The sequence below is a fragment of the Musa acuminata genome, chromosome BXJ3-3 (assembly GCF_036884655.1).
Source record: "Musa acuminata AAA Group cultivar baxijiao chromosome BXJ3-3, Cavendish_Baxijiao_AAA, whole genome shotgun sequence".
Taxonomy (NCBI): Eukaryota; Viridiplantae; Streptophyta; class Magnoliopsida; order Zingiberales; family Musaceae; genus Musa; species Musa acuminata.
Window position 1 is genome coordinate 7,934,307 of NC_088351.1, and position 20,434 is coordinate 7,954,740.

At 40.3% G+C, this 20,434-nt stretch overlaps 3 protein-coding genes across 7 annotated transcripts; all 3 read right to left on the reverse strand.

The window, feature by feature from the left end:
* Positions 1-561: 561 nt before the first annotated feature.
* On the reverse strand, positions 562-7,516 carry LOC135582936 (uncharacterized). 5 transcript variants are annotated; one of them, XM_065144725.1, is made up of 5 exons: positions 6,511-7,409; positions 5,549-5,703; positions 4,258-4,992; positions 3,167-3,669; positions 562-898 (listed from the first exon to the last, which is right to left on the reverse strand). In XM_065144725.1, the coding sequence occupies exons 3-5, from the start codon at positions 4,840-4,842 to the stop codon at positions 805-807; spliced, it is 1,182 nt and encodes a 393-aa protein (XP_065000797.1). In that variant the 5' UTR covers positions 4,843-4,992; positions 5,549-5,703; positions 6,511-7,409; the 3' UTR covers positions 562-804. The 5 variants fall into 5 exon arrangements, with proteins under 5 accessions (XP_065000797.1, XP_065000795.1, XP_065000796.1 ...); XM_065144723.1 differs by having other exon boundaries at positions 5,549-5,751; XM_065144724.1 differs by lacking the exons at positions 5,549-5,703; positions 6,511-7,409 and adding an exon at positions 7,434-7,516.
* A 1,154-nt stretch (positions 7,517-8,670) lies between these two features.
* Positions 8,671-13,816, reverse strand: LOC135634406 (uncharacterized). Its single transcript, XM_065144859.1, has 3 exons — positions 11,729-13,816; positions 9,842-10,126; positions 8,671-9,105 (listed from the first exon to the last, which is right to left on the reverse strand). Exon 1 carries the CDS (start codon positions 13,608-13,610, stop codon positions 11,754-11,756), a length of 1,857 nt encoding a protein of 618 aa, XP_065000931.1. The 5' UTR covers positions 13,611-13,816; the 3' UTR covers positions 8,671-9,105; positions 9,842-10,126; positions 11,729-11,753.
* A 2,914-nt stretch (positions 13,817-16,730) lies between these two features.
* On the reverse strand, positions 16,731-20,099 carry LOC135633041 (tRNA (guanine(9)-N1)-methyltransferase-like). The gene is made up of 3 exons (XM_065142092.1): positions 19,644-20,099; positions 18,172-18,531; positions 16,731-17,223 (listed from the first exon to the last, which is right to left on the reverse strand). Exons 1-3 carry the CDS (start codon positions 20,043-20,045, stop codon positions 16,939-16,941), a joined length of 1,047 nt encoding a protein of 348 aa, XP_064998164.1. The 5' UTR covers positions 20,046-20,099; the 3' UTR covers positions 16,731-16,938.
* Positions 20,100-20,434: the final 335 nt, after the last annotated feature.

The window sequence follows — 20,434 nt, forward strand, 5'->3', positions numbered from 1 at the left end:
ACTTTAGTGCGTGCAATAAGTCTTTTTCCCCACAAAACGGTGGATATTTTATTTATATTTGCATCGGATTAATGGATTGAAAATGACAAGAGATTTTCTTTTAAATACAAGATATGAAAGATCGATATTATTTTATTTGGCCATTTCAATATGAAACCACAAACTGACCTTTCACATGATATAAGCAATCTTCCATGAAAGAAACACAAGCACAGGTATCGGAATGCTAACCAGGAAATCATACAACAGTAGTTGTGTACTAACCCACTATAGTTTAACTTCCTGTCTTCCTCTTACTGGAAAAGGATACATAAAGGAACTTAGTAGAAACACAAGTAACGTTGACACAGATGACAACTGACAGGCTGAAGGATTATGAGTTAATGTAAAGATCAATGCAATTGCAAATTTCACTTTCTATAAGAAAAGTGAACACAAACGAGAGAGATCAGCAACTCATTGAACACAAAAACACATGCAAGCTCTGAGACCCTAATTCATATTACAAGTGACGAGCTTGAACCATACGCAACTCTCACAAAGGATTGTGTAAATTGCAAATGCAAAATATGATATTTTATTACGAACAAACAAATATTACCTATATCTCTTGTTACATCAAATTAATCCAAAATGCCAATGCCACAACCTATTGAGCTTCTGTAGAATCAATACACATGCTGGAGAGAAATTGGTAAAGGAAAAAACAACAAAAAAAGGTAAAGATTGATTGAACATTGAGGTATAAAGCGTCAGTTAGGTATAAGGGAACAAACTCGAAGAAAGAGCCTAATAGATATATCTTCAAAATTTACAGCAAATAAGACTCATCCTCCATCGTCGCGACTTCCTTGCTTTGGCCATTTTCACTGGACTGGTATTCCACTCTGTTTGTAAACTACATTTCGTAAAAAAAGGTTATTAATATCTTGAAATTATTAGAAAGGATACAACAGCAACAACAAAACTGTTGTTCTTTGTATATATGTTGTTTTTTAACTATCCTATAATACATTGCTGATCTAATAACTATTTTACAAAAGTTTTCATTTAATTTCACCCAATATTAGAAAAATGTTAGAAAAGGATCATAACACTAAATTGAGAACTGATAATAGGCAAAATAACCTAATCTCCTGGAGTTATCCGGATATCTTGCAAAATTTATTTTGTTTAGTGATTAAGGACAAGTTGTAAGAACAAAAATCTCACGAGGGTTCAAAGCTTCAAGATCTGCATCAAAAAAATGATGGGAACTATTTTATATACACACTCCATAGCTTCTACTTAAGCCCAAATCCCATGAAATAGTTTCTCCCAGGACTTCAAATCATCTTTAATTTCCTCCTAGGCTTCCATTACACCAGATAGCAGTCCTACATCTGAAAGATTGCTAAAGGTCCTTTCAGCTTGTTTTCTCTTAGGGAAGATTTTACACAAGATTAGATACCCTAAGCTTTTTAGAGGGTGCAATTTTGCTGATATTTGTTTTCTCCGATTAAAAATGGAGAGTTAGTGATGTCTACTTCTAGCTACCAAAGATTTCTCATCCAATGGGGTTAGAACCAAATTTTCAACTAATGTAGCTATTCAAAAGCAATAAATAGCACCAGATGATAAGAAATATTAAATTTAGTTGTAAAAAGAAATCACATGAAAGTCATTTACTGAAGCAGAGGCATTTATTAGACTAATACTGTAGGTGCTCTAGTGCAGACTAGAAGTTAATCAAGTATATTAGCTAAAAGGACACAAATTTTAGCTGACACAGATCATCAAGTCAACAAGTATCAAAGGCATGATAACTAATCTTGGAGCAGTCGAGCATATTAAGTACAAAATAATGTATCGTTGGCAATCCAAAAGTATAAATGTTGTCCAACGTGTGTGCAATATGTTATACGAACAAAATATGCAGCAATACATATATTGTATTTGCATATTACAACTAGCATTTTCATGATGAATGTTTCTGTCGGAAGTCAAAACAGCCAGGAATTAGATAGCATAGATGTTTTATTAACAAAATTACCAATGACATATTAGTCTAGATGGGAAACTTGTATGTTTATAATTTTTATCAGTAACATCCAGATAAGATACCATCCACATATTTTCTTCAAATGGTTTCACCCATCTTAGGATATTTTACAAGCTTTAACAAAAATTTATCAATTAATACCAACTATCAGCAAAAATGTTGTTTCAGAAAGAAATTGTCCTCCAGACAGGTGTACACTAACCCTACTGCTACTAATGATGTATGATTCTCAATGGTCAATTAAAAGAGAAAATTTTTGGATTCTTGAGATATCAGCCTTCCATTTTTAATTTCTCCAACGGCATGGAATGCATGTGTGAGCAAACATAGGATAAAGCCCTTTGTTTCATCCCATGATAAACACCCAAATAAAATATCAAGAAGAATATCACTCTTTATGTGGGGAATATTCATTCATAGCAAATGGGGTACAGCACTGGAAGATAATGACCCACATATCTCGAACTAAAACCAGACCATCCAAAAGACTAAGGTTTATTGTAACTTAGCTTCTCCACTATTAGAGATAAATGATTTAAACATAATAAATACCTCCAATATCTTCCTCATTTAAACATCTAACGAAAACAATTTCTATATAAACCACAAGTGAAAGGAAAAGTCACCAAGTTTTAGATGTCGAACAAGAAACTTTCTTTTGCTAACTTTTCTACAAACTATGCCAATACGACTACAAGTGTGATTGGAGAGAGCATAATCAGTATGTTTTTTTTCAACTTTACTATTTATTGGAAGTCTATATTTCTTCCCAGTAGTTCATATTAAACAATTGCATAAATGGAGTCTCATTAAACTACAATGATAATGGCTATAAAAATATAAATAGCAACTACTGTGAATTTTTGTCAACCAAGTAACGAGAATATAATTTAAACTGCACAAGGTACTGCATTAATTCAAATATCCTCCCTAATCATATAACATATTCAATAAATGATGATGAACAAAATGATGTAGGTAATCATAGCCACATAATGTAAAAGCTATTGATTATAAATATTCACCACTTATCAGGAAACATTTAATTACTTACAAGCTAATCGTTCTATGCATATGGCAAGTTCAAAAGATATTTCAAAGTGCCAATGGTGGAAGTTATCTTACATTGGGAAGGCAAAGGAGCGAGTACTGGTGGTGCTACTATCAGATCGCATAGAAATGTTGCCAGAGTATGCAATATGCCCTGAAGATGCTTTTGGGCCAGAAAAGTTTAGATCCCCATGAGTACTGTGATATAATAAACTTTGTGCTGGAGCTGTTGTAGCATCAGGAACTGTCATGTCAGAGACAGAACGGTTTTGAACTTGTACGAACTCTTGACTATCTCTATCTCCTCTTCTATTCTCCTTGACAGTTGTTGCTGCACCAGATTCAAATGTAGGATCAGTGACTCTAACATCCATCTCACTATTAGCAGGATTTCCCTCGGCTGCACTGTGGTTGGACACTGTTACATCAGAAATCATGTGTGTGGTAATAGAGCACCCATCTCCCATAATCTTTGACATATCACTAGTAGAATTTTCTTTTACCACATTGCTTTTATCAGGCTCAACATCACTAAATGGCAAAGTTGTCATTGTGGAGCATGTGTCTTCGATTTTATTCTGTCATTGCAAAATATCATAATATTCTAGTTAGGTTGATCATATTCATATATCTATTGTAATGCACCACATATTGGAAGTAATGACCCATTTGGAACCTAGAAAACCAACCAAAAAGCATAAAATGAACAGTCATGAGAAAGAAGTCCCAATTATAACATTGACCACACGCGAGGTAAGAAGAAAAGTGTATTGTTATAGGGCTTTAGACTTCAACTTTCAAGTAATAAACTAAAATCTTGAACTATTACCTGAAATTATATAATTATAGTTCTGTAGACCCCAACTTTAGTGTTGACACCAGTAACCATTAAATGAAACATCACATGCCAGTTCAATAATTCTAAATAAATAATAGGTTATAAATCTTTTACCCTCAGATCAACATTAGACTCAATGTAGAGTAAAAATTAATAAGCACTATGTTAACACAATTTTCTTCTATTTTTTAAACATAATTTTTGTCCATAAGATGCATAATCCTTAAGTTTTTTCCTCTGCAGCCAGGATGTCAATTGTCCATCTACAAACTGCATATAGACGAACTCTTTTAAGACAAAAAAAGAAAAAAAATTGTTGCTTGAGTACCTGCTCAATGTTCGCTTCATCAATACAGTGTCTCCGATCACTACTGAAGTCAAAACTCATTGGAACTACATGATTGTGATCTGTCTCGGACTCTCCTGCTGAGAGCAATAATTCTGAACTCAACTTCAGAACGGAACTATTACTTTTAACTTGGTCAGCTGTGTTCGGTTTCTCTCCAGCTACAGATAAGCTCCAAGAATAGTTTTGTTCCTCAACAACCTTATCAACTGCTGAGATGAACTTTGAATCTTGTGCGGCAGGTGCAGCATTATCTGTCATTTGTCCATTCACATCACTGTTCATATTTATCATTGAAAAAGACATCTCACTGACCTCTTTATTTTCTAACATAACTTTCTCAAGAGAGGATGAACCTTCCGCTATGCACATGTCTTTCACAACTGAGCATGTGTCATCTTTGGAGAAAATTATTATCTCAATGGGTTTAACTTTTGTAACAGATTTTTCTGGGTATAATTTTTCTTCTTCTTCAACTGATCCAGTACTGCCTGCTGGATTACGAAGCAAAGCATCTGTAAATTCGGGATCGAACTGATTTCTATTAATTGAAGCTTCATTATCCATGAAACTAGTTGGAGTTGACTATATCTTCAGGCTCAATTTTACATAGAGTTGCTTTAAGATCTGTCACTTCACATGTAGCCTCACTGTCTGGCTTCAACAAATGAAACTCACTGTCATGGTGTCTCATGACATTGATCAGAAGCACATGTTCTGCAGAAGTATACGAATGGGGTGATTCAACATCTGAGAAGCAAGCACAGAATTCAAGTAGTAGACATAAAGACAAAATTTATTTGAGGCAAACAAGAAAGAGAGAGAGAGAGAGATGCAGAGAAAGAATCATAAGGATGCAAGTCTCTGCATGATTATCAGTTTTATGCAACATAAGAACAAGTACCGAGAAAGAAGCTACTGACTTCAAAAAAGCTAACAGAATCTCGAAACCATTAACTACAGAGCTCAATATTGCATTTTACCCATCTTTTCCCAAAGGGAAACCTTTTAACAGTATTTCCTATTTATTTAAGTAGATAAGGATGCGATAAGCAACTTTGAGCCTAGAAAATTATTTTAATTTATTAGCAACAAATTAATGATTGCATCCTTGAATCAGAGAGGATCAAGGATAAAAAATGTAACCAAAAGAGATAACATATCATACTGAAAAGCTTGGTGTCCTTCTTCAAAAGGCTGGTATAAAAAGATAAGCACCTTTATTCAAGGTTTGACGTACTAAAACATACCGCTCGATACGGAGAGTACGTACCAATCCGATAGAGGACCGGTACAGATGATACATCTGTACACTGTAGTGTATCATATGTCAGTACACTCGGTACAGCTCGGTACGTACCATACCGACAGCTGGTTGGTACACTGGTACGGATCGGTAATGCAAACCGTGCCTTTATGTATGATATCCTGTGATTCCAAAGAGCAAAGACATCTAGGAAATACTTCATGCTCAAGCTATAGGGAAATAAGAACATGAAAAAAGAACATGATTAATAAAATTCCACACAACTCTGCAAAACTGCATATGTATAAGATTCAGTAACTAGACATCTGAAGTTGATGATATAGGTATATAGATTAAAGATTTGTGTGAGATCTTGATATTGCATTAAGGGAGAATTCTTTTTAGGAGGATTTGTGTGAGAGCACCAACCACAGTACCAAACATACTATAAACTTGAAGAGTTGACTATTCTTAATCAAAAATCGGCTTCCACAATCAACAACAAAGCATCAAATTTGAATATTTCACATAAAACAGTTCTATTAAAAGCTTACAGGCCTTAGATGCTGTTTTATAATAATATTAAATCCATGTATTGACCACAGGTCCGATAATAAGAACCTCATCGGAAAGACTTGACAAATTCTCCCACAAATTCACCACTAAACAAGATATATATGACCAGCATAAAACTAGTGACCAATCAATTCAAGAAAAGTATATCATTTCTGAACTCGGAGCAGACGGAAGGAACAAACATTAAAAAATCAAAAAGCTAAAAGTAATCTCTCTTTTGTTTTCGTTTACTGCCAGATGCTTTGACTTTCATCAAGTTTTTTCTCCTAAACCTCAAAGAACCAAAACTTACGAAATCCCAATATCAAAAGATCCACAAAGATCTACAACCATGTCCAGAAGCCCTCAGATCCACAAAGGAAATAGAAGCTCTTAGAGGAACACAAAAGTAGGAAGATCATAGGAGAAAGTACCTCAACATTTCATGCCTCTTCTGCTTCCTCCAGAACGAAAGATCAGAGTTTCTAGAGATATCAGCCAAAAGAGGATCCAAGAGGTGGTAACCAGGCATTAAACCAACATATACATGAGCAACTAATCCAATCCCAGATACCGAGCCCTTGAATCTCTCAAAAGTGGAAGCAAAAAAAAGGCTTTTGTCGTGTTTATGCAAGCAGCAGACAAATGGAGCTGGAGGTGGTGGTGGTGGGAGGATGGCATTTGATTAATCCTTTTGGATGGTGGCTATTTGTCATCCCTTTTAAAGTCAAAGGAGAGAGTGATAGATTATGAGAGAGAGAGAGAGAGAGAGAGCGAGAGAGAGTGATTAACGAGATGGGTAGATTAATATATGTATATAACAGCAACAAAACAAATTTTGCCCGAATTCGAATGAGACGCAGAGGAAAGGTTAGGGTTATCAATATAAAATCATTTAAAAGAAAACCAAACAAATTCGGTAAAATAATTGGGGAAAAAAGACCCGGAAGAAAGGGTACATGAAGGAACTCAACTTCGGATTTAAAGATTAGATCTCAGGAGCGAGATTTGGGGAGATTTTTAGTTCAGTTTAAAATAGAATTTAGACCAAAATCTTTCTGCCGCGTTGCAGAATTGATCAAAGAGAAGTCTTATACTCACTCTACCTCCAGAAAAATCCCAGATGGAACAGGAAAAGAGAAGTAAAATTTTCTGATTAGTTTTCCACTCCAAGATCAAAGATTTACTCTCGTCACTGATCCAACCATGAATATCTTCCAAGAAACGAAAAAAATTAGCTCGGCCTACAGAAATAAATACCACACGAAAAACCAAATTCTAGACTTTGGTAGAGAAGAAAACCAATGGGACAAGCTACGAAACCTATATACTGACAAGCTATGATTTGCTCTCCTACCTTCTTGTTGAGGTGCGAGGAACAAATCCCTAATCGTCAGATGCAAGCATGCGGTCGATTAAAAGGATAAACGAACGAAAAGCTTCATTCTTTTTCTTTTATATATATATATATATATATATATATATAAAATAGTGGTGATTTGTATTAATTAAGTGGTCCGCCGCTATGCGCCAGGTTACGGATCCAATGTCTCGAACAGCGGAAGCACCCAAAAAGTCATCTTTTGACTGGACAGAAATGCGGACCCCAGTTTTCACTAAGGAATAGGAAGGATGACTATGGTGTCCAGTGCGACGGCCGTGACACACGAGCCTACAATCAATGACCTGTCCGGAATAATAGGCCCCTCACGTCAAGTCGACTTATGCCTCCGGTCCAAGGTAAATTGTAAATCTTCACTTGCAATTTCACGAAAACACCGAATGGGACCATGGTGATTGCTTCTTGGATCACATTACGCGAGAGTGACTCGGAAGTGACGCAACGTATGCTCTCAGTCTTATGTTTAATCACCACCCAACATAAATAAATCCTCATTTTGATTGAAAGCTAAAAAAGCTCATAACTCTGTAAACTTATCTCCCTCAAAAGTTAGGACTCTCTCTCTCTCTCTCTCTCTCTGCATAATGTATGGATAAAAAGAGATGATCTCTGAGCACCAAAGCAAGCACTCATGAAAGCATGCCACATTCCATGATTCTTATGAAGACAACTGCAACATCACATACTACTCAACTCCACAAGTCAAACCTAAACTTTTAACTATTTAATGAGCTAATGCATTCAATTTAATGGACACATATGATGGATTCAATAGATGACAGATTTGTTACGAACTAAAGTGGTGCCTTCTTCATATTTCTGACACAAGAGGCTATTACTTTGACTGGAAAACCATGTGCCTGATGAGTTTAATAAGTCTGAAGTCAGGTTTGTCTTGATTAAGATCATAACACAAGCACTAATCATGTTGTTCACAAGTCCCCAATCATATGACATAATCAAGTTTTAAGTCTACGCTGCTACACAAAATCCAAAGAATGAGAATTCCCAAGAGACACCAGAGAGTTCTGTCCTGCTCTTCTTACTAATAAAATAATCTAAGGATCCAATCTGTGTCACTCTTGTGATTATTTTATGTCTTCTGATGGATTGCTTGCACCCCACTGAACTATATATTTTGGCATTTGTACCTCTCTGGACCAGCTGCCTTGAAAGTGCCAAAGAGGGCAGATGAAGCCAAGGAATTCAGTGAGTTGCAGTTTACTATCTTGAGTGACATCAAAATACAAGAGGAGAGACCTACGAATTTAGTTTTTGACCTCCTATTATGAGATTATATCAACTACAAGTTTTAACCCGCTACAGTTCTGATGTGAATGACACCCAACTGGCTTTTAAGCCTTTTCAGACGCAGAAACCTCAGCATCAATTGATTCCAACTACAACCATCTGTTTGTGTTATCATTGTTTGAGGAGGGAAAGTCTGCATGCTGTACTTTGACTAAAAAGTGGGTCAGCAAGTAACGGCTATGAGTTACAAGAATGGCTTACACTCTGTTCTAGAAGCTGTTCCTCTCCCCTCATCCTTCCTGGTCAAGGTGGTCTCAGCTATATTCATTGTGTATGTGATGATAAAAATGCTCTTGGCCACAATTTTGGGACTTACCTGAGAAAAAAATTGATGCTGATTAGAACATTTAGGGTATGAGACTAAATAATATATTTTAAAGCAAAACATTATGTAGATATATCATCTTCAAAAGGAAGAAAGCTAATTAACCACCACCTTCATGGAAACCAAGTTAACAAAAAGAATGGAAATGTGAATACAATGCATAAACCGATGGACGTGAACATATTCTTGCTTGCGGCTAATCTTACAAGCAATAAAGTAAGCTTAAAGCAATGACACATTCATCTAAAACTGTGGACAGAATCAAGGCTGATTCCAGAAGCATTTTGAGCTACAGATATACATCGTAGTATGTAAACTCAAAACTCAAAACACTATCTTTTAGTGCTTGCTGAGACCATTCCAAGGAACAACACATGAAGATAATGCCAAGAACTTAAACAAAAGAAAGATTACTTGCCAAACATTAGAAATGATAATGGACAAATTATAGAGTGTGCATATTTTTGAGTTAAAAATGTCATTTTTATTTCCAGTTCATGATGGACAAAATTTCCTGGCCTGATTACTGAAACACCACTTTCACTCCATATCAGCATTCTGTAAACAATTTTTTGAAGTAAAAAGAAAAACCCAGTTGCAAATGATATGACGACGGCACCATATTTTCCACAAACAGGAATTAACACATTAGAAAGCATATTAAAGCAAGCTATTAGTCTCAATTGCAACCTATAAACTTCTGACTAACCAAGTTACGGTGATGTACCTGTATCACCAACAAACTGCTACAGTGAACAGATTAAACTGCACAAGCATGTAAGAAGCCAGGTTTTCTTCATCGACAGGAGTTGATGCGAGTTGACAAAAAGGTTCTCACATTACACTTTCACCATTCTTGGTTTAATTTAGTTTCAGAGAACCCAGTACAATAGCACAGCACAACTGTCTATTAGATTGTGAAAACACTTGCAGCTATCATCTTCTTCTGGTGTGCAGTAACACTTCTACTGGCTATGCCTTGGGATATAAGTGAACGGGTAGGTCAGAGTTCCTAAATAAACAATAGAAAGAGATGTTTATTAGAGTAATACATATATTTGAATACTTCAAAACTAAATTAACAACTGGACCCTTGTTTAAATTCAGAAATGTCAGGGATGTACACAAAGCAAAACAATCTATAATTCAAATCATAATCTTAGTTACGACAAGATGTCATTATTTTATTTCTTCTCCTCTGTTCTCTTTGGGCTAAAGGCCCAGCTGAACATTGCGACACCTTATTGGCATATAACATAACGTAACATAGACTATCTGTGCATGACTAAGCAATTAGTTCTATGGTGATTTTGTAGTCGTGCCCACTGTGCTATGGCCTGACACACTGTCACAGAACAATCATCTCTTTAAAGATTTAACAGAGACACTCAACTGCTTTGTAAGAGTGCAGATGAGGTTTGTTGTAATCTTATACTTTCACCTTCGAAGTCGATGATCTACACTACAACTCCATTCATGTTCAACTACACTTCAACCTACAGTTTACAACCTCAACTCTACATTAACCACCATTTCAGGTTAGAATCATCATCCTCAAAGTTCCATCATTCTTTGGTACATTTTTTAACCTAACAAAAATCTTAAAGTTATCATCTAACATCGATCAGTTGAACAAATCTCCTACATGTTTCTGTCCATTATCACAAAAGCAATGGTTAGTTAAACCTTAAAGTTATCATCTACATTATATGCCTATTTCCTGCAGAGAACGATCACGAATCCAACTGATTATTCATCATTGTAGAAAGTTAATGCAAGATAAGGAGGATCAACCTCCAAGGCAATTAAAAAAGAATACTAGGTGAACACATTCGATAAGCATTAAAAAGCCCGGGATGCACATAACTTCAGAAACTGAGAAACATAGGCAGTGTACCTTAGAACATCAACACAACCAGCAAAGAGTCACTAAGGACCTTGAGCATACAACCAGGTCTCTATTCCATTATAAACCATAAGGCTATCCATAATTTTCCTACTCAATGGAGGGGAAGTGGCCTTTATTCATGAAGCAATCCTCTAGATACAGTAGAAGAACATATTGTGAATATCATATAACATATCTTAACATCATCAATTAGGTAAAGCTAATCCATAGAAGAAAAACTCAGCATGAATATTAAATAACATGTTACAGTGTCATCAATTAGGTAGAGCTAACACATAGAATTTTGTCAACAAGTGAATTGGATAATAATAAAAAACAAGATATGATTAGAAACTATGCAAAGAAAACTTGAATGTAGGCATAAAGGAAATTTTAAGTAGGAAAAAGGAATCATCCTAGAGATCATTATCATTATGTAAAACATTTCAGCCAAAGTGCTATAAGATGCGCTATATAGAAACTTGAAGCTCAACAAGCTCATCTGTCAAGAAGCAAACTTTAAAGAAGCTAAAATACTTGAAATAAAACATCAGTGATAAGATAACATATATCTCTAGTCTCTAGAACAATGACTACAACAGGACCCTGCTAATATCATCATAAGTTACAAGTCCTACAACAACATCAATGAGGAACCAAGCCAGACATGCTTCTCCCAGATTCAAGATGATGGGCATGCATGTCTAAAGCTTGGTATATTCATACCCAACCAAGTTGCCAACAACTCATGTTATGCAGGTGTAAGACGCCGTTTCTTTGAATGCTCAATCTCTCGAGACTTGCTCCTTGGCCTCGATAATCTTCCTCTATCCCGGTCATCACCACGCTCGGACTCACGATCCCTATGCCTATGATGATCACCATGTCGATCCCGATCATCTCGATACCTGTCCTTCTCTCTTTCCCTCTCCCTGTCTCTCTCCCTTTCTCTTTCCCTCCCTCTGTCTCGTTCCCGCTCCCTGCCCCTCTCCCTCTCCCTCTCCCTCTCCCAATCCCGAACCCTATCCCTATCCTTCTCTCTCTCCCTCTCCCTCTCCCTCTCCCTGTCCCGATCCCTTTCCCTAACCAAGTCTCTATCATCATAATGCCTCTCTGGCCGCTCCTGCCCATGGCCCATCTCCTCCTCCCATTCGTGCCTCCTATCTGAAGCTCCCGGTAGATCCCTGTCAGAAGCCTTGTCCTTTCCATGGCTTACTTCGCCATACTGCTGTTCCGATGCTCCATCATCCCTGTAACTCGACTGCTCTTCACCTACCCTAGCACCCATACTGAGATCAGGCCACATCCCAACACCACCGGCTAGCATCCCTCCTCTTCCAAAGAAAGCAGGATTCATGTGAGGAGCAACAACAGGAGGGAATGAAGGCATCAATCCAGGGAATGGAGCAGCAGCAACACCAGGCCCTGCAGGGAACCCTCCATAAGCACCCCCCATTCTACCCATAGCAGCACCATAACCAGTTGGATCAAAGCCCTGGCCCATCATTGCACCAGGATGCATCACTGGAGGAGGCGGGCCAACCATGCCACCATTTCCCATAATACTGCGACTGCCGCCGGCACCCATTTGTCCCATCCGGTTCCTCAACTGTCCTCTGTTCCCCATACCACCCCTCCCCCAACCACCACTTCCACTGCCACCGCCGCCGCCACCACCACCACCACTCCTTCCATAATTCCCACCCATCTGCTGACTGCCCCTGCCCTTCTGTGGAGCGACACCAGACTGTTGTGATGCCAAATTTTGGTTCTTGAGTTGTGCCTCGCCCATCCGTCGAACCGTGGCAGGTGTAGCAAATGCCACGACACAGGGTCTACCATTGAACATATGACCATTCATCCCCTCCTTACAAGACGCAGCAGCCATCGGATCATAGAAATCCACCTGGCAGTAACCCTTCGATTTCCCGCTGGCCTTCTCATCAAAGAACTTGATCTCTTTCACCTGACCATACTTGCTCAATTCTGCCAAAAGATCGGCGTCCGTAGTCCACCAGTGGAGCTCCCCCACAAAGAGAGTACTACCTCCAAAGTCCCCTTCCCCCACACCACCACCATTAGTGTTCGCTCCTCCTTGCCTCATTTCACCTCCAAAACCACCACCTTGCCCGTGAAGACCCTCGTTAGAGTAACCACCGCCTCCAGTTTGGGCTTGTATCTCGCCAGTCCGTCCAGAAGTCTGCCCTAAGTCAGCTCTAACACCACCAGGAATTGGCAGCGGCACCACAGCAGCCGTTTCGCCACCTCCTCCCCGAAACTCTTGAACAGAAACACCAGCGGATCTCTCCATCTTTATCTCCCCGGTGATCCCAGGGAGATGGACCTTCTCCGGCAACGGCGCCGACGGCGGGAGGGGTGGTGGAGGAGGCAGAGGAGTTTCGGCCAAGACCGCGTCCGGCGCAGGCTCGTCGCTCCGGCGGGAGGATTGAAGGAAGCCCTCACCGACGTTAACGTCGCTGTATAGGTCGTCGAAGTCGTCCTCGTCCCCGTAAAACTGTTCCTCATCCTGGACTGCGGCAATCGCCTCGCCGCGGTGGAACCCACCGGCGGCGCCTCCGCCAGGAAACCTTTCGCCGCCGGAGTCCATGGGAGAATTCGTCGGCCGGGGTCCGGATTACGGCGGTGGGGGCGTGCGGGGGGGAGGCGAAACCCTAGAACTGTCTGAACACTGGAAGGCGTTCGAAGGAACGACAGGGGCGGCCGAATCAACAACCGGAGAGTTCCGTTTAATTTAGGGTTGCTTGCATAACAATCACCTGCCCACACAAACCCAAACCCCCTCGCCCCCTTTTTTTTTTGTCCATATACTTGTGAGGTCGAAAGGTTCGCGTCCCGAACTTTTATTGCACCAGCTCTGTTAGCAGTTGAAAAGAAGGGACTGGTCCACTGTCTCTGGTGGGTCCCATTGCTTCTGTGACCATAAAGAGATCGGGTGGGGTACGTTCCGGGTACCGTTAGGTTGGCTCGAGATTTGGTTGCATCCCCAGATGGATCCCAACCGTCGGTTTGGTAGATCATGAGAAAACCCGAGATTGAGTGACTCGGATGAGTCGTCCGCCGCCACGTTACCGTTTGCGCGGCGAACGCACTGCCAGGTAGAGAACGGTACGATAAGATTGAGAAGGGATCGAGAAAAACGTACGTCCGATGCCCACCCAAACAACTTTCTCGTCCTACGTGCCGTTCCTCTACTCCTGAAATCTGTGGGACCCATTCTTGAGCCGTTTCAGAGCGTTGTGGGTCCCCGCTCCTGTATTTACTTGTTTATGGGATTAGCGATTAAATGACACCAACGGGCTCCATTCCTTGTAAAGATTAAATGAAGGTATCAGAGTGGGTAATCCATCACAGAGTAGGGGATCTACGAAGTCGAGTCTTGGATTATGTATCTTTCTTCGTCGAGGAGGTCTAAAGCCTTTCCATGCGCGGTCGTTTCGCCACCTGCATCTCCCGTCAACCGCCCACCGGGTTTCCACGTTACAGGCCCGACCGATCACCTCGACCTCTCTTTCCCCCACCGACGATCGCGGCCTCATACTGCCGCTTATAAATGCTGTTTCCCCGCACTTCCTCCTCCAATCCCTTCCTCCTTCCTCTATCTCTCTGCCTTCAGATGGCCGCCCGTCTCCGCCGGAAATATGCAGCTCAACGCACTTCTCCTCGTTGTCCTCGTCCTGGCGGCGGTCGGCCCAGGAGCCAGCGTCGGCGCCGCTTTCCTCAGCCGCGTCGCCCCCTACCGCTGAGACCCCCTCCAACACCCCCGTGGCAGCCGCGACGCCCGAGTCTTCGGCGGCGACCCCTTCCCCTCAAATGCCCAAATCTTCGTCGCCCGCCTCCGGCCCCGTCTCAGGACGCTGCAGTCGCCTGTGACGCTCCCACCGCCGATTCGCCATCAGATATGGATGCTGGGGCCACGCCGGCCTCGCGACGGCTCTGATCGCAGCTTTTGTCGCGTTTTAAGCTGGTTTGATGGGAATTTTGAGAACTTTTTCCCCTTGGAATTCGTGCTGGTTTGATGGGAATTTTGAGAACTTTGCCCCCTTGGAATTCGTGCGGGTTTGATGGGAATTTTGAGCACTTTGCCAGTTGGAGACGCGAATTGTTTCCCCAAGCATAAATTGGTTGGTTCCAAGGATTCCATTTTTGCTATTAACCTCTCAATTCAGATGAGGTGATACGTCTCACTGCGACTAATTATCATAGCATTCATTGTGCATCATTGGCGTGAGCTTTGCCTTTTTGATTTGTGTTCCGATCATTTTGTGGAAGCATGTGATGATGCTCAGAGTTTTTGTCATTACACTCAGTTGATCCTCGTAATTTCTGAATATTAATTAAAAATCAGCATCACGTTTATAAGTCATTATTTGTTTTGTTATATAAATCATATAAAAAGACCAAAAATAGGTGTTTAGCAAGATGACGAACTGATATCAGCATCACAGCTAGATTTACTGCTGCCACTTGTTGAAATATAAAGACTGCGAAAGTCAACTCATCAAATGAAGTATATGGCTTGTAGTCCTTATTTATATACTCCATAATTAAAAAAACAAATTCCTAGAAGATGAGAACATACAATTTCCTTTGTTCCAATTATAACTCAAATGATGCCATTCATACAACTGCAGGAAGAACACCTACACCTTAGGCACACAGTAATTGCACCACAATCTCCATACGTCTCACCAACCCTTTATTCCAGTAGAACCCCTCCAGTGTGGTTGGTCAGCAATACCAGGTTTAATAGCTTTGGAAGAAACAGAGCAGAACGACGGTGACCAAAAGAGAACCTGAGACTTGACCGGACAACCTCAGTGGAGGTGAGGCTGAGTAATTATAGTAGGGCAGGTAAGAAGAAGGCTGAGGCGGAGGAGGAATCTGGCAGCACTGGACAACTGTCGTCGGCGGGCACTCAGACCGAGCAGGAGGAGGAGGCGGCGGCGGCGGCGGCGGTGCTAAATACTTTATATAAGCAGGTGGAGGAGAGCTGGAATAACAAGTGCCACATGGTGTGCAGTTGGAACATGCAGGTGGAGGGGTGTACTCCCAAGACTCTGCATGGCTGATGCTGGCAACCAACAGCTCAAGCACCAAGATGAAGCTGACTGCAGGCAGAGAGAAGATTGCCTTCCTATCCATGGCAAGGCAGCAACGAGGAGAAGAGGTGGAAGAAGAACTGTTGGAAAAAGATGCAAGATGTAACTGGTTTTAAGTATGCAGCTGATGCATTTTCCACACGATTGCAGCTATCAATGTGCATTCATTCGAGTGACGGTGTCATGTATGCATGCAATCTGCCACATGGAACAACAGCTGTCCAACCGCACCTTTTGTGGTTGAAGGACGAAAAATCTTAATCACCAGCAGCTAATTCTCCTTTCATTTCCCAACTTCGATGAAAATTTTGTGGAGCTTTTTCCCTCCTATTGTTTTTTCTTGAAATCTCTACAAGTATGAAGAGAGATGCTGCAAGGGTTCATATGCAGTGTAATCTCCAGGTAGAAGGTTTGGTTCATCATGCATTTATTATGATGCTGAACACAAGATAATTAATGAGCTGTTGTACTTCTCCGATTATCCATCTACAACATGATAAATTAAATGTCGAGTAAATGACAGATCATGTATACACTAAAAATTATTCAGGTCAAGGTCCATGCCTGAAGATTATCCTTTAATTAAAGCGAATAAAACAAATCAACTCTTAAGATAACTACTCTTCTATTAGATATGATGAAGCATATAGACCGAAATGCATCCTGCATTACAAGGTCAATGTCTGAAACCTGCAAACTACACAAAAACGTTCTTGGGAAACTGGAAGACAACACTAAAGTGGTGTTTTTGATGGTTACTTCGCACTACATTGGCGACTTCTGTGGTGCTTTTCTGTCTTCCCTCACCTTCGAAACTTACTGCTGCTGATCAACTCCATCTGTTGTTGCAGCAACTTCGGCTTCGATAGTACGTGGTTTTTTTAAGACAATACCATCTTCTTCTGCAGATTCTAGTTCCACTTCATCTTCACTTAATTTTCCTATTGCAGTGGCTAAAGTTTCATCATCTTCACCTTCATAGGTTTGAGCTTCAAGTTCACCTCTTTTTCTTTGGGGAATTACCTGAAAGAATGCATCTTTCCAGTCCTTCGTTTCTATAAATTTCAGCAGTATCTCAAACACTTGGTTGACTGTAAGAACCTGGGAAACATATAGAAGCATCCCATCATGTTCCACATTACAGCAGAATTCTGCAAAATTAAATGTCATCTAAACAGTATCATCATTCGTCCAAAATGTATAGATGCACTCCGCATGATTAACAAAGCACTATGGCCTCTTGCTGCACCCCAAGCAACTTCAAGGTGCTCTAACAGGTAGCTCTGGAAGGATCTAACAGATAGGAGACAAGTCACAAGTACTGGCCCTGGCATATACTTGTACATTGGTTTCATTATTTTTGGGGGTTGTCAACTGCTCCCTTAAAGGCTTAGATCGACTCGGTCACATGTGTAAAGCCCAAAGCTTATTTCTTAATCTGTACAGTGATTAATAAGATATTACATCTTATAAGAAGTTGATGAGGCTTTTAAATCTACATCAAGGTCTACATGGTTTTATGTGACTTATTATGATTTAAAAGGTAGTAGTTTAACCTGTTCTCTTGCTCCAACCTTTTTGGGTCATAAATTTATATATTCCCTGAAGCTGAGCCCGGAGAGAGGATAATCTTGTTAAAGCAAACAGAAACCAAAATAAAGCTAGAGATTTACTAGAAGGTGAATAGAAAAGATGTGTGCTTTGTAGCAAGACTTGAGGCTATATTTGGATATGTGGCATGTCAGTTCTTAAGCAGTGAATGACGAAGTCCTAGGGGTCATTGTGACATTGTAGATGCATGTGAGATTCACAACTCAATTAAATCACGCTAGTTAGACTTTAGCTTTGTTCATAGGCTCAGAAGTCAAGTCAATTCCCAGGAATCAAAATAAATATATTCAAGATTCTATGGATCATGGTAAAAATCTTAATTGACAGCTCTGCATGTCCAAGGACAGTTGCTGGCTGAATGATTAAATTTTGTTTTGTCTAAAGAACATGTACATCTACATAATAAAAATGGTACCAGCATAAATGAACCAGTCATACCTGTGAGCTTGACATCTTTAAGTAGTTTCCAATTGGCAACTTTGCAGAGTGAATCCCTTGTTCATTTGCTTTTTTCATAGTTACCCCTTTCCAACGGTTCCGATCAACTAACCCACCAATAATATAGATTTTCTTCTGATCAATCTCCTCTAATGTAGTTTCTGAATCAGCTGTTAGATAGACAAGATTGTCCTTTTGCTCCTGAAAGGCTTCTATATAAGATCTGCTTTCCTTCTCAATGATCCATTTATCATATCCTGGAAGTCTCTGTAAGTGGGTATCTAACTCTCCTTGACATCCTGTCAACCAGAGATGAGCTGGAGATGCACATCTCCCATTTACTGCATAACAATACATAATCTGTAACTTCCATTAGCAAAAGAATTGAAGTTTAAAAACTATTATTTTCTATAGAATCATCAGTGTCTTTTTTTCTTCCAGTCATGCAGTTATCAGAATGATTTTAAGAAGAAAATGCATTCACAAATAAGATGACTCTTTGATAACGTATCACAATAGTTCCTGCCAATCGCAACCATGTAGCTATTTGAGTCTAGAAATTAGTTCATTTACTTTATTTGCCATATAGGTTTTCAAAATAAGTCATTATTGTATTAATCGTTCCTATTTCACTATTAAACCTCTCTTTGTTTACCCACAAACCCAGGAGAAGAAAAAACATTTTGGCTGGTGTCTATAACAAACATATATGCATTAAGAGTTAAATAGGCTAAACCAAGAAGCCATCCCGAATATTCAGTATCCAACTCTACCATCACAAAATGAATTAGTCTTACCTTTTCACTGAAATGGAAAACCTATGCGAAACTATTGACATAGAAGGAAAAAAATTCACAACACAAAGTAGTATCAATCCAAGTTTCCATATTGACTGCTACAAGCAAGCATTCATGTGTTCTTCGACCTGTCCTGTTGACCTTTGAAGAATTTGCTGCAAACTTATGTCAAAGATTTCATCCATGATGACTGAACCAGCATATTCTAACTAAGCTCCTTTGGATGACATCATATATGTACCAAACCACCCTAGTTGCATCTCGCACAAGCTTACAAGCCCCATCCAGAAGAAAAGCTGGTTATGAAAGCTATTATATAAATAAGTTGCCTTCAAGCCTTGGATGCAACGGGATAATCACATTATCATTATGAGCGTGAGACTTCGAAGGACAATTGTGTGATCGCAAGGTTGTAATGTTGTTAACAACAATCATTCTGCATGCAGGGAAGCACTCATCTATATTAACTACGCCGCTATGCATGCAAGATCTTAAGCTATATGAGTATAAGGTGAGAATCAATTTATATATTGTTCACAATTAAATTAAAAAAATGTTTGAGGCATTGAGAGGAGGCAAACATCAAATAATAGTCTAAATAAACTCTAATTGCATTTATTGAGGAAAGTGAATAACTACAAACTAATTAATGGAAAGGGGGCGAATGAATGGCACCTGCTGGACGAGGCTGTGGATCTCGTTGGGCGTCATGAGGTCGGAGAACTCGAGGTCGAGGACCACCTTGGGACCCACCTCGGCGGCCCGCCGAAGCCGCAGAGCCCGCATCTCGCGCTCCTCCGCCCGCCGCTCCACCCGCTCCCTCCGCGCCTCCCTTCGTGAACCGATCATCTGGGCCCGCTCCTCGTCGGTGGCGGCCGCCAGCGTCTCCTCCCACTCTCGGCGGCGTCGCTCCACATCCCGCCGCCGCCGCTCTTTCTCCGCTGCCTTCCGCTCCGCCTTCCGCGCCTCCAGCCGCTGCTGCTTAGCCAGCTTCTTCCGCGCACTCTTGGAGAGGGCCGGGCCGGCGTCCGGGGCGGCGGCAGTCGCGTTTCGTTCTTCTACACTGGCTTCGTCCATTAGGCGGACGCGGAGCTTAGGGTTTCGAATCGACGCGGGTTGTCGCCACTGGTACCTAACATGTATCCTATTATATAAACATATCCGATATATGTATATAACGAAACTCTATGCTACGTATTTATGACTGAGCCTTCTATTTGGGCCGGAAACTTGGCCCAAAACTGGATAAAAGCCCACTCGTCAGCAATCTTCTATAAGTGAGCTTTCTATTGAGGGCGGCGTTCGGATCTTTTAAAGATGACATTGTTCTTTAGGTGAAATGTTAGGGACCAAATTCATGGTATAGATTGAAGTATGAAACTAACTTTTTTGGGATGAACAAAAATATTCCATTAAATTTCTATCAAACTTAACGTTTTAGAAGTGACTTTGCATTAATTTCAATC